Raw genomic sequence first — 12,888 nt, forward strand, 5'->3', positions numbered from 1 at the left:
GTTTCCTATTCCTTAACCTTCTCTTCTCCAAGCTAATCAACCTCAACATTTAGACTTTCCTCATTAGATTTTCTAAGATAAATTTTAAATTAATTTTAAATTATTTTGACTCTTCTTTAATAAGTTTATCCCACCTTACCTCAGGGCCCAAATTATGTATTTACTATTATCATAAAAACTTCTTTTTGGTATGTGAAAAGGGGAAAGTTAATTTATAGATTAAATAAAAAGGAATTTAATTGGAACAAAGAAATATATATATGTATAAATGCCACTAAAATATAATGGCATTCACTTGAACAATTAATTTCAAATATCCTCTATTTAATTAAAAGAAATACTAATTCCCTATAGTTTTAAAAACTTTACATTATAAATCACCAGCCATTTCACACAAAAAACGGATGGGAATTCGAGATCTTTTTAAATATGCCACAAATTACGCATAAACATGTTTCATGACATTTCACCAAGAGGAAACATTACTATTATTATTCATTTGCTTTTTTTGTTTTTGCTTTTGTACAATGTTCACTACTGAAGTTGGAGTTGCAGTTTATTCATGATTTAATTCTATATGAGTCTAAAGTAACTGAATCTATTATCTGATAATCATTTCCATGAAAATAATTTCTCTGATTCAAGCCTTGAGAATCAGAAATGTTTAGAGACTTAGTGAGTACAGGACAAGATAGGATAAAGTCCATGTTAAATCACGTCTCTGAGTAGTTTAGAAAAGAAAAGTAGGCAAAGCGTGGCAATATGAAGTAAAATGGGATGATTCACTTTAGTTCCATTTCTTCCATTCTAAATATCACTACTCAAAATTTAATCTTTGCTTTTGGAATGGTGAGGTGCTCTAGTCCAGCCTAGGCCTGAGGGACAGAGTTGTTTCCTTGCCTATTGGGATCAAGGTGTACGGTGGAGGCGATGCATTTAGTCTCCAGAGAGAAGGAAGATGCTGCTTGCACAGCACTTCTACTCACCAGTCCATGCAGCAGCAAGGGTGTTGGCTTTGAAGGAAGCCAACTGTCCTGCTCTCCCAGCCAGAGGTAAAGAATTGCATTGGTGGCCACTAGAGGGAGGAGGATTAGGAATAGAGTAAATTGTGGGGAAAAGGCACCCATGAAAAACGCACATGGGACAACCAACACATCACCAACCACCGCCTACAGCTACCTCTCTGAGGGACTATCATGGGGTCTGCATACACCATTAACTCAGAGACCCAGACACCAGTAATTATTGTAGTATCCCAGTATATAGCCCCTTAACTTTGATGGCTGGAGAAGGGAGTTTGAATAGGATTGCGGGAAACACACAAGCACACAAACACAAACACACAAGCACACAGACATACATTCTCATCCCCCATTACAAGACGTTGCATCTGTGCCGCCTGATTCTTGCTCATTTTCTTATTTAAAACTCTTGATGTTCTTTACCAAGAATGTGTTCACGAAAAGCAAACAGCCCACCTTCAAGATAGTCTTGGGAGAAGCACCAGCAGAGACACTCATTGTGCCAAGATGTATTTTACCAACAAATCTGTACAAATTACATGAGATTAAAAACAAACGGAATATAATATAATTAAAGCAAAGTTTCTTTTGCTAAATTACAGCTTGAAGCAAACCTGCAAGAAATGTTTCCAATTAGCTTCTTTAGCAAACACAAAGCATAGCTCAGAATGTTTTGCTTTCCATCCTGCCCTCTGGGTGGGCTGCCTAGTGGGTGTCTTACCTCCAGCACAGGTAGCTGAGCATTCTGACCAAGGCTGATGATTCCATGTAAAGCCAACTTCATTGTCTCCGCTGCCCGTCCGAGTGATGGGAACATTGAATTTATACCTAATTCCCAAATTCTGTTCCTGGAGCAGAACCTGCCATTGAAAACAACTGGTGAAGATAATTAAAATACAATGAGCCTTTATTCAGATATTAGGGGCTTTTTTGAAGAAGAAATTGTAAGTTTTATAAGAAATTTACAACTTTTAGAACACATGCACTTATATTGAACTTTCTCTTTCCATTTTCATGGGTACTTTGGAGCCATTTCTCTCACATGCGTTGTTTGGTTCCAAAACTATTATTCAAGCAGGCACTGAAAAGACCAAACAGTCTTATGGAAAGAGCCCTATGGCCTTAACACTACCTAGATTTTATATCCTTGGGCATAATATTTTACCTTATTTATCTTAATTTCACCACCTGTCAAACAGAGATAATAAAACCTGCCCCTCCCTACTTCACAGGGCAGATTTAAAAAGTACAAATGACATGGCAAAGACATATTTACCATGACGATGAGATTTTCTGAGGTGGGACCTAGAGCTTCCAAGGATTCTGGATCATCAGTTGGTCTCTTATAGTGAAAAGCTGTCCCAGCAACATCGAACTTCCTAGGCCAGTCAATAGTCCACGCACCATTAATATAGTAATCATCCCCTTCAGACTTTAAAGCTAAAAAATAAAATTTTTTTAAATCACTATCTACCTAAAAATGTAAAACTTCATTTAACACAATGTCACAGATTAATTAACTGCACTCAAGTATACAACAAATATCCACTTCCATTTAGAGATGGGATTCTTGACCATTTTCTCAAATACAAATTAAAATAGTAATTTTCCATGTGACTGTCAAGAAGATATTATGTATTCATAATGCTATTGATAGAAGGGAATGAAAGGCCTATCTGGAAGAATAAAAATGTGTAACTAGCAAGGAAAATTATGACAAAGGAATAACTGGGGATGGGGGTGGGTGTAGGGAGCAGATTTTCCTATGCAAATATTAAAACAGTAATTATATAAATATGGGGTGGGAACAATCTGTGGTATGCACACAGACTGATAGAAAAATGGAACCAAACAGCCAAGTACATCTGAGAATTAGTTATGCGACAAAGAAAGCATCTTAAATTAGTAAAGGAAAGATAACAAGAAATGGAACTAAGACAAAAGACTAGCTTTTTGGCAAAAAAAAATTTTTTTGCTGAATTTATGTCTCATTCTTTATATAAGAATAAATACTACAACTCTACTCCTAGTTATATATGCAGAAGAAATGAAAATAGGTACTCAAATATTTGTACATGCACAGTCATAGTAGCATTATTTCCAAAAGCCAAAGGTACAAATAACCCAAATGTCCATCAGTGGATGAAAGGATAAACAAATTGTGGTACATACAACACAATGGAATATTATTCAGCCATAAGAAGGAATAAAGTACTGATAACATGCTTCAGTGAGGATGAAACTAAAAACATTACACTAAGTGGAAGAGGCTAGACAGGAAAGGTCACATACTATATGTTCCTGTTTATATGAAATATCAGAATAGGTAAATCTATAGGGACAAAAAGCATATTGGTGGTTGCCAGGGGCTGGGGAATAGAAAGTATCTGCTTAATGGACAGAGCTCCTTTTAGGGTCATTAAAATATTTTGGAATGTACTAAATGCCACTAATTGTTCACTTTAAAATGTTTGAAGTGACTGAAGCATTTCAATCTTACCTCAAAAAAACCCAAAGTTTTAAAAAAAGAGAGAAAGGAATAAATGCTAGATGAGTAAATATTTAAATGTAAATATAGTTAAATAATAAAATGCTAGGAGAAAATGTGGAAGCACTTTAAAAAAAATTGGGGTATGAAAAGCTTTTCTAAGCATGACAAAACCCTCAAAAACTATAAAGAAAAAGATTAATAGATATGTATGCATAATTTTAAAACTTTTATAGGAAAAATGCATTAAAAAGTTTTAAAATATGTGATAGAAAAAGGGCTATTAGCACTACTACACAAAAACTTCTATAAATAAACAGGAGTGATCATTTTGATAATGATTACCATACTTTGCCAGTAACAAAAATGTCAGTTTAATTTTTTTGTTAGTATGCTAGCTTCTTCAAAAACTTCACCAGGTGAGATGAACAAACAGTCCCAAAGTGTCATACGGGAGAGAGTGTCTGACTCTCCGGACTTCTACCACTTGTCCTTAAGAATATAGAGCATTTTCATTCCCCAACCCCCATCTGCATGGCAAATATACCTGCACTTTCTTTACTTCAGATATGTTGTGAAATCCATTTAATTGTCAAAAATAAATTTAATTAACTTTTTGCAATAGGAACACGTCAACCAATTTTAAGAATTACTTAGTCTTAAATTTGTCTTGTATTTCAAAATTTTTATTTTCAACTCTTACAGTGGTTCTCTGTCTCATTTGAAACATCAGAATTACTTAGGTTATATAAGGACATTTGAGCATGTATAATACAGAATAGTAAAAACAAAAATAAAAACAAGATCTCTAGCATCTTTGAATTCTCCTTCAATTTAAGCTCCCACTTTCCATTTTTTTAACTACTCAGTGAAGGAATCCTAACTCACCCTTGCTGGTACCATAACATAGTTTAGAAAAACACTAAGCATTTAAGAGGGGCTGAATAAAAATTTGATAAGGGAGGAGGATGTGGCATTATGAACAGAGAATTATCAAAGGGAAAAATCTGACATTAGAAACCTTATTTTTGTTTTGCTGATGCAGAAAAGAGTCTAAAATTATGGTGTAAAAATAATGGAGTCTTCTTAAATAAAAATAAAGGAGTCTTCTTGGTATTCTATCTAAAGATGCATTCTTAATTTTAAAACATATAAGGAAAAAGGAATGACGTTTTAAGGGGAATAAGAATTCATCCAGATTTCATAAGAGTCTCTAGAATCTAAACCTCAATGGATCAAAAATCAAATAAACAGAATTTCCACTTCTTCACATGGTAACATAACTGGGATTAGCTTCTCCTCTAATTGTAAACAACTAGAAAACTCACAAAATATATGAATCAGCAGTTTTTAGACATTGGCTATAAGACTATGCAGGACTGTTGACACGCAGAAAAGGAAACAAGGTGCGTCATATAATCTCTCCAGCTTTCTGCCTGGAGGCACTTTCTGTCAGTGTAGACCAGAAGAACCCAAGCAGAGCATGGTGGTCTCAATGAGTTAGAAGACAGAGATCAGAAATTGGGAAGGCTAAGATAGCCAGAATTTGTAGAACCAGAGAATTACAGGAGGGAATTTGTTGCTGAATAGTAATCTGTATGCATAGGATACAACTCCATGAAGCCAGGCCAAAAAACTGCTATGGAGCCATAAGCAGAAAAATTTCGAGAGTGAGAATTCAGAGAGATTCAACCAGAAGGGCATTCAGTAGAGAATCATGCCTTTTTAGTAGAGCTGAGCAAACTCTAAACTCAAGACCACTTGAGATTCACCCAAACGAAGCTCAAAAACACACCTCAAAAGGATCAAGCTCATCTACAAGTTACTTAACAATCTTTAAAGGAAAAAAACAGAATCCATACACTCAATAAAAAAATGTTCTCAATGTACATCTAATGAAAAACCACTACAAATGGAAAGAAGGGGGAAAATATGGTCCAAACCAAGAAGAAAGCCAAGTAAAAGAAACAGACTCAGAGATAACAGAAACTATAGAATTAGCAGAAAATAATTTTCAAGCAGCTATTTTAACTGTTAAATAGTTAAAATAGGATTTTAAAGAAAAATGAATATAGTGAGGAGAAACTAGAAGATATATATAGATGGATGCTCAGATCTATACGAAGAAAGAATATATGCCAGATACAGTAAACATGTAGGAAAATAGAAAGTAATTTTTCTTATTTTTAAATTTCTTAAAAAGATAAATGACTCTTTAAAACAAAAAATAGTGTACTGAGTTTTATAACATATTAAGAAGTAAAATGTATTTTTAAAAAATAGCACAAACAATGAAAGTAAACTGTTTTAAGGGTCTCACATTATACATAACATGGTGTAATATTATTTGAAGGTGTGTGTTGTGATAAATTAAAGATGCACTTTGTAAACTCTAGAGCCAACCACTAATTAAACAGAACAAAGAAGAATAGCTAATAAGCCATTACTAGAGATCAAATAGAATACTATAAAACATTTGACAAATCTAAAAGAAGACATAAAAGGAGGATAAAGGACAAAACACATGGAACAAACAGAAAAATAGCAAAATGGTAGACTTAAACCCAACGATTTTAATAATTATATCAAATATAAATGATCCAAACAAGGAGATGGCAAACTATGGCCCACTACCTGTTTTATAAATAAAGTTATTTACAAACTTTTATTTTTGTATTATGTATGTCTGCTTTCACACTATAATAACAGAACTGAATAGCTGAGATAGAGATATCTTGTCTTGTAAAGCTGAAAATATTTACTCTCTGGCCCATTAAAGAAAAAGTGTGTCAACTCCCTCTGCTACTAGAGATTGAAATTTAAAAAGCAAAGATGGTTAGACAAAATAAGAAATAAGAATCAAACTATATGTTGTCTAAAATAAATATGCTTTAGGTTCGGGAACACTTATATGTGAAAAGTGGATGAATGGAAAAGAATTTACCATGCAAAGACTAATTAAAAGTTATCTGAATAACTAGATTAGTATCAGACAGAATAGACACAGATCAAACAATATTATAAGAGATAAAGAGGAACATTTGATAATTATAAAATGCTCAATATATCAAGAAAATCTAACAATCTTAAATGTCTATACACCTAACAACAAAGTTCTAAATAAATGAAGCAAAATCTTACAAATTAATGGAAGAAATAAACAAACCCACAGCTCTAGTTGGAGATTTGAATATGGCTTTTCAATTTTTGCTAAAGCAAGGAGGCAGAAAATAAATAAGAATATAGAAGACTTGAATAAAGCTATCAACCTGTTTAATTGACATTTATGGAATATTAAACCCAATAACATCAGAATATACATTCTTCTCAAGTGCACATGGAACATGCACTAAGATAGACAATACTCTGAGTCATAAAACAAACCTCAACCAAAGAACTAAAATCATACAGAGAAGGTTCTCTACCCATAAAAGAATTAAACTAAAAATCAGTAACAGCATCTGGAAACCCCTCAAATATTTGGAAATTGAATAATACCTTCTAAGCCATGAGCCACATGGTAAACAAGAAAATATTTTAATTCAAGTGTTAATGAAAAAATAACACATCAAAATACATAGGATGAAATTAAAGTGGTGCTGAGAGATAAATTTATGGTGCAAAATGCTTATTTTAGAGTAGAAATGATTTTAAAAATCAATAATCTAAGTTTCTTTCTTGAGAAGCTAGAAAAATAACACAAAGTGAAGAGCAAAAAAGGAAATAATAAAGAGAAGAGAGGAAATCAATGTAATGAAAAACAGAAAAATTACAGAAAAAAGTCTTTTGAACCAAAAGCTTGTTCTTTGAAATGATCAACAAAATTAACAAACCCCTCACTAGAATAATCAAGAAAAAGAAGACACAAATAGCCAATGTGAGGAATGAAAGAAGAGCCTTCACTACAGAGCCTACAGACATTAAAAGGATAGTAAAGGAATATTATGCACATTATGCCAATAAATCCTACAAGTTTATAGCTATTACAGAAATTTAATTTTTCATTAAGAACTTCTCATAAAGAAAACTCCAGCACCAATGGCTTCACAGTAGAATTCTATCAAACATTAAGAAATAATACCAATTTTACCCAGACTCTTTCAGAAAACAGAGGAGAAAGGAATACTTCCCAATGCATTTTATGAGGCCAGGTTTATCCTGATATAAAAACTAACAAAGATATTACAAGAAAACTCTATAGAGCAATGTCCCTCATGAACATAGATGCAAATATTCTTAATAGAATATTAGTAAACCAATTGCAGCAATATATAAGAAGGATAATACATTTATGACAAAGTGATTTTTAATCCCAAGAATGCTAGATTGATTTAACATCTGAAAACCAATCAATGCATTTACTATATTAACAGGGAAAAGAAGAGAAAAATAACACATGATCACACAATAAACCTCAAAACCCATTCATGAAAACTCCCAGAACTAGAAAAAGAAGGGAACTTCCTGAACCTGATAAAGGGCATCTATACAAATCTTCTAGCTAACATTATATTTAATGATAAAAAAACTGAGTATTTTCCCATTAAGATTGGTAACAATGAAAGGATGTCCAGTCTCCTCATTTCTATTCAACATTGTACTGAAAATCCTGACTACTATTTTAAGACAAGAAAAAGAAATAAAAGACATAAATATTGGAAAGATGGAAGTAAAACTGCCTTTGTTCAAGTATGACATGATAATCTATGTTGAAAATCCAAAGAAATCTACAAAACAAGTATTAGAACTAATAAGTGACATAACCAGGTCATAGGACATGAGGCTAATACAAAAATAAATTGTATTGCTATACAACAACTGATAATTTGAAAATGAAATTAAAATATCAATATTATTTACAATAATATCAAAGAGAATGAGATATTTAGTGATAGATTTTTTAAAATATGTATGTGCAAGAACTGTACATGGAAAAATAAGCATTAGTGAACAAATGTAAAGACTTACATAAATCTATAGGTAAGTCTTTTTACATACTAGAAGATAATATGTTTAAGATGTCAATTCTCCCCAAATTGATCTATAGATTCCATATAATCTTTTTGTAGAAATTGACAAGTTGATTCTAAAATGTAAATAGAAATGTAAGGGACCTAGAAAAGCAAAAAATAATTTTGAGAAAGAAGAACAAATTTGAGGACCTAAGGCTTCCTGTTTTCAAGACCTAGTGGAAATCTCTATAATACAGTGTGGTTTGGTTTAAGAATAGCCATAAGGATCAATGGGAGGGAAGAGAAATAGATCCATGTGTTCATGTGCAATTGATCTCTAACAAAAATGTCAAGGTAATTTAATGGGAGAAATAATAGTCTTTTGAACAAACGGTGCTGTAGTTATTGAATATCCACATGAAAATAATTAAAAATAATCATCTTTTAATGTATATCTGACAGAAAAGTTCAAAATGGGTCACATATCTAAATGTAAAAGCTAAACCCACAATTTTTCTAAGGAACACTGATGACAATCTTTGCAACATTGGGGTAGGTAAAATTTCTAAGGTAGGACATGAAAACACAAACCATAAAAAGTTAATAAATTAGATCTCATCAAAATTAAAAGAAATCATTAAGAACAGGAATAAACAAATCACAGACTAGAAGAAAATATTCATAAAACATATATTTGAACAAAGACATATCTAGAATATATAAAGAACCCTTAAAACTTGATAGAAAGAAAAAAATAAAAAGGCAAAAATATTTGTTTAGATACTTGATAAAAAAAATATATATATGGGTAAAATCAAGAAGACTGACAATACTAAATATTGACAAGGATGTAGAGTAACTGAACCCACATAACTGGTGGGAATATAAATGATAAAATCACTTTGCAAAACAGTTAATTAATTTCTTATACAGTTAAATATGTACTTATCATATGACCCACTGATTTCACTCCTAGGCTTTTTATCTAGGAGAAATAAAAATACATGTCCACACAAAGCTTGTCTATGAACGTTCAAAGAAGATTTATTCATAATAGTTGAAGACTGGAAATGATCCAAATATCTATCAATAAGTGAATGGATAAACTACAGTATATCCACACAATGGAATACAATTCAGCAGTCAAAAGCAATGAATTTCAGATATACTCAACAGTATAAATGAATATCAAAAACATTATGCTGAACCAAAAAAAAAAAAAAGCCAGATGTAAGAGTATGTACTGTATGATTCCAGTTATGTGAAATTCCAGAATAATTAGAAGTAAAATAACAATGTCAGAAAATAATAATATAATGTCAGAAGAAAGAGCAATGTTTTCCAAGGCTAAAGCTCAGGGTATTTGATGGCAAAGGGTATTTAGAGTATGTTTTAGACTCACAGAAATGTTCTACATCTTGGTTGTGGTATTTATATGGATATATAGAGATAAAGAACTGTAAATACAGTTTGAACTGTACACTCATAATGGATGTATTTTATTATATATAAATTATACATCAATAAAATTCATTTTAAAAAATCAAATAACCAACCCAGTGAAGAGTAAGCTATAAACTACTAATATTTTTGTTTAGTTCTTTCAAGTAGAACTTCCTTCTTTTTAGCCTGAAAAGTGTTTTACCTCAGAGTAGTATATGTCTTCCTTCATGATACTATGCTCCTTTCCTCATTAGTTTTTAAAATCTAGCAAAATATGCTGCTTACCAATATAGTTCTTTGACATGGCAACTTCCCTGACTTCAATGTGAACAGAGCCTCTTGGTATCTGCACCACTTCCATGTAGCCTGGAACACAAAAGAGAGCCAGTGATAAGCAGCCTCTGGAGCTTTTGTCAGAAAATGAGCACTTAGTAAACTATTCAGTTGTTAATAAGTTTCCTTATTTTTCCACACTATCCTTGACTTTACACTTTATAAATTATGACAATAAGCAAGTTTGCCTCTGGTTCAAGAATACTTCTACAATATTTGTCTTTTTCTCTAAAATTATCTCAAGAGATCATTAAAGTCTCAACATGTATAATATTGGCTTCCACATCAATGCTCTGTGGGAATTCTCATCTTAAAGAAATGTGGCTAAATGAAATCAAGTAGAAAGGGAATAGGACTTCCTTAAAATATCTTACAGGAAGCCACGTTTAATATTTAAAGGACTGAACGAAATTTGGGGAAAAAACATTGTCTGCCAAGAGAAAGAAATTTTTTAAATAAGAGGAGAAATCATGTGTTTTGGCTATTCCAAGTATACCAGCAGTTTGAGGAAGAGTTCTTTCTATACACTCACCTCCTCTGGGCAACGAATCATTGAAGAATCCTTCAATGGCATCACATGTGCTTCCATCCCCTCCACAGACTCGACATCTATCTTCCCTAGCATCGGATCCCAAAATATTATCACAACCTACATGCTGAAAAGAGAGAATAATATTCAGTGTGACAAAAAGAGGAACTCTTGAACCCATAATTAACCAAATACATAATTTGTTTATTTGTTTTTCCAGTACAGGAAATCAAAACAGGAAATACTTTCTTCTTTCCACTTTTACATTCACACTTTCATTTAGTTAACATTTCTCAACTCATAAGTTTAAAGAAAAAAAAAATTCTGATTCCCCAGGAACTTATGCATGCCTATATTTCTAACCTATATTTCTTCTTCATTTATAGATACTGTAAGTGGGCTCTTACTTATGCCCTCAATCAAGAAATGCAAGAACTAAGGAAAATGGCGTATGATCCTACTGAGGGTTGTAAGAACAAGAGTCTTGACTGGGCATTATGGTTTGTCCTTTCTAGACCACTGGCTCTACTGGATATCCAACTGTTAGTGTTAGTGTCAAGGATTAGTTGCGAAATTCATACTTGGATGTATCTCTAAAACTGAATACCTATTTCCATTAGCTGAAGAAAATTACCATAAACAAAAAGGAGATGTAAACACGCAACATTAGAGGCTGAAATTCTACCTTTCAATTTTAAATTTAACCATAGAAATGTGGATTTTTATATACTTTATGTACATACTTTGGCACTTAAATATGTAATTTGACCTTTAACCATTGATACTAGGCAAGTAATGGCTGAATTCAACATGTACTTCGATCTTTGTTATCTGAAAAAAATTTAATACTGTCCCAGAAATAACACAAACACACACAGGATTATTGGATATATTTGGAAGCAAGTTAACCAGAAGGATAGAAACTTTCAAGAAATTATGAGACCAAGTAAAATAGTGTTTTTATCTCATCTTTCTCAGTTTCTGGCACTTAATATTGTGCTTCTTTTTAAGGTAAGACAAAAACAAACAAGGCAAAAAGTTAAGGGAACCTTCATTTGTGGCTTTTCTTATGAAAAGATTCATACACAGGTCTAGAAAAACAGCATGGATTTGCTCCTGCAATTCCCAACCGGTCTGGCTAATTCTCTGAAGTAAACACTTTAGTAAGGTAAAGACTAACTCTATAATGAAAAGCATTATAAATGCTTCAAAAGAAGACAAAGTGGGAGAAGCATAGTTGTTTCACACTTCAAGGAAAAATTTTGCTATGAAATATATCAAATAATCTTTCATTAAGAACATATGGCAGCCATATGAAGTAAGAGTTGAATCTCTGTCTTCTTCTAGCATGTTGTTTGTAAACAGAACAGAAGAATAATGGAAATTAAAGTCCAAAATATTTTCATAGCTCTAGCAATCACTATAAACATAACTAAAACACCACAATAAATCACATTTACATGGTGCTTGAATATGAATGGATAATTCTATCTTTAACTATGTATATTTCTTTATTAAAAATTAAATTACTCTAAAATGTAGCTCTCTTTATTAAAAATAAGCATAGTATTAATTAGGAGCTACCATCTGAGAAGAAAGACAAAAGTCTCAAAAACCCCAACATAAAGAAGTGAAATTCATAATCTGAGAAACCTTGCATTCTCCATTGATACAGATATCCAGTGAATCCGCATTGCACTGAGTCCCATCAATCACCGCAGGGGCACGTTCAGTGTAGAAATTGTAACCTTCAGCCAAGCAGTTTAGTGCACAAGGTTTTACCCCACCTGGACAAATATAGTAATAGAGGAATAAATGGAGTGGTTCTAAGGAACAGTGATTCAGTATTATCCATGGCAAATTTACAATTGATGCGGACATCATTCCCTGATTGTAAACCTAGTTGTGTAGGTTTCTCTCCTCCTTTGCTTAAGTTTCATGCTTATTTTCATTGCTTGTGCAAATGGAAGGAGGACCCAATGAGTAATCTTAAGGTTTGAAATTTTCAGGTATTTCCCATATGTATTTTCAATATATTTTAGACAAAAGGCATCACAGTGGAGGTAAATAAATGTTGAAAAAATGAATGAAATAAAAGCTATTTTAAAAAAAAAAAACTAA

The 12,888-nt window shown here is 32.3% G+C and overlaps 1 protein-coding gene across 8 annotated transcripts in view; it reads right to left on the reverse strand.

Annotated features, from left to right (window-relative positions):
• Window positions 1–12,888, reverse strand: part of ADAMTS6 (ADAM metallopeptidase with thrombospondin type 1 motif 6) — a 263,530-nt gene that overhangs the window by 47,657 nt on the left and 202,985 nt on the right. For 6 of the 8 annotated variants that reach the window (XR_006722682.2, XM_074358973.1, XM_045512417.2 and 3 more), the window contains 5 exons: window positions 12,421–12,554; window positions 10,771–10,894; window positions 10,191–10,271; window positions 2,299–2,462; window positions 1,744–1,882 (listed from right to left, as the gene is read on the reverse strand). Coding sequence is in view for 6 of the 8 variants with exons in the window: in XM_074358973.1 (XP_074215074.1) it covers window positions 1,744–1,882; window positions 2,299–2,462; window positions 10,191–10,271; window positions 10,771–10,894; window positions 12,421–12,554 (642 nt within the window). In the remaining 2 variants the exon portion in view is untranslated. Of the gene's footprint in view, window positions 1–986; window positions 1,076–1,743; window positions 1,883–2,298; window positions 2,463–10,190; window positions 10,272–10,770; window positions 10,895–12,420; window positions 12,555–12,888 lie in introns of all 8 variants that reach the window. The other 2 variants (XR_012504565.1, XM_074358982.1) reach the window with 1 other exon arrangement.

This window comes from Camelus bactrianus, chromosome 3 (genome assembly GCF_048773025.1).
Source record: "Camelus bactrianus isolate YW-2024 breed Bactrian camel chromosome 3, ASM4877302v1, whole genome shotgun sequence".
NCBI lineage: Eukaryota > Metazoa > Chordata > Mammalia > Artiodactyla > Camelidae > Camelus > Camelus bactrianus.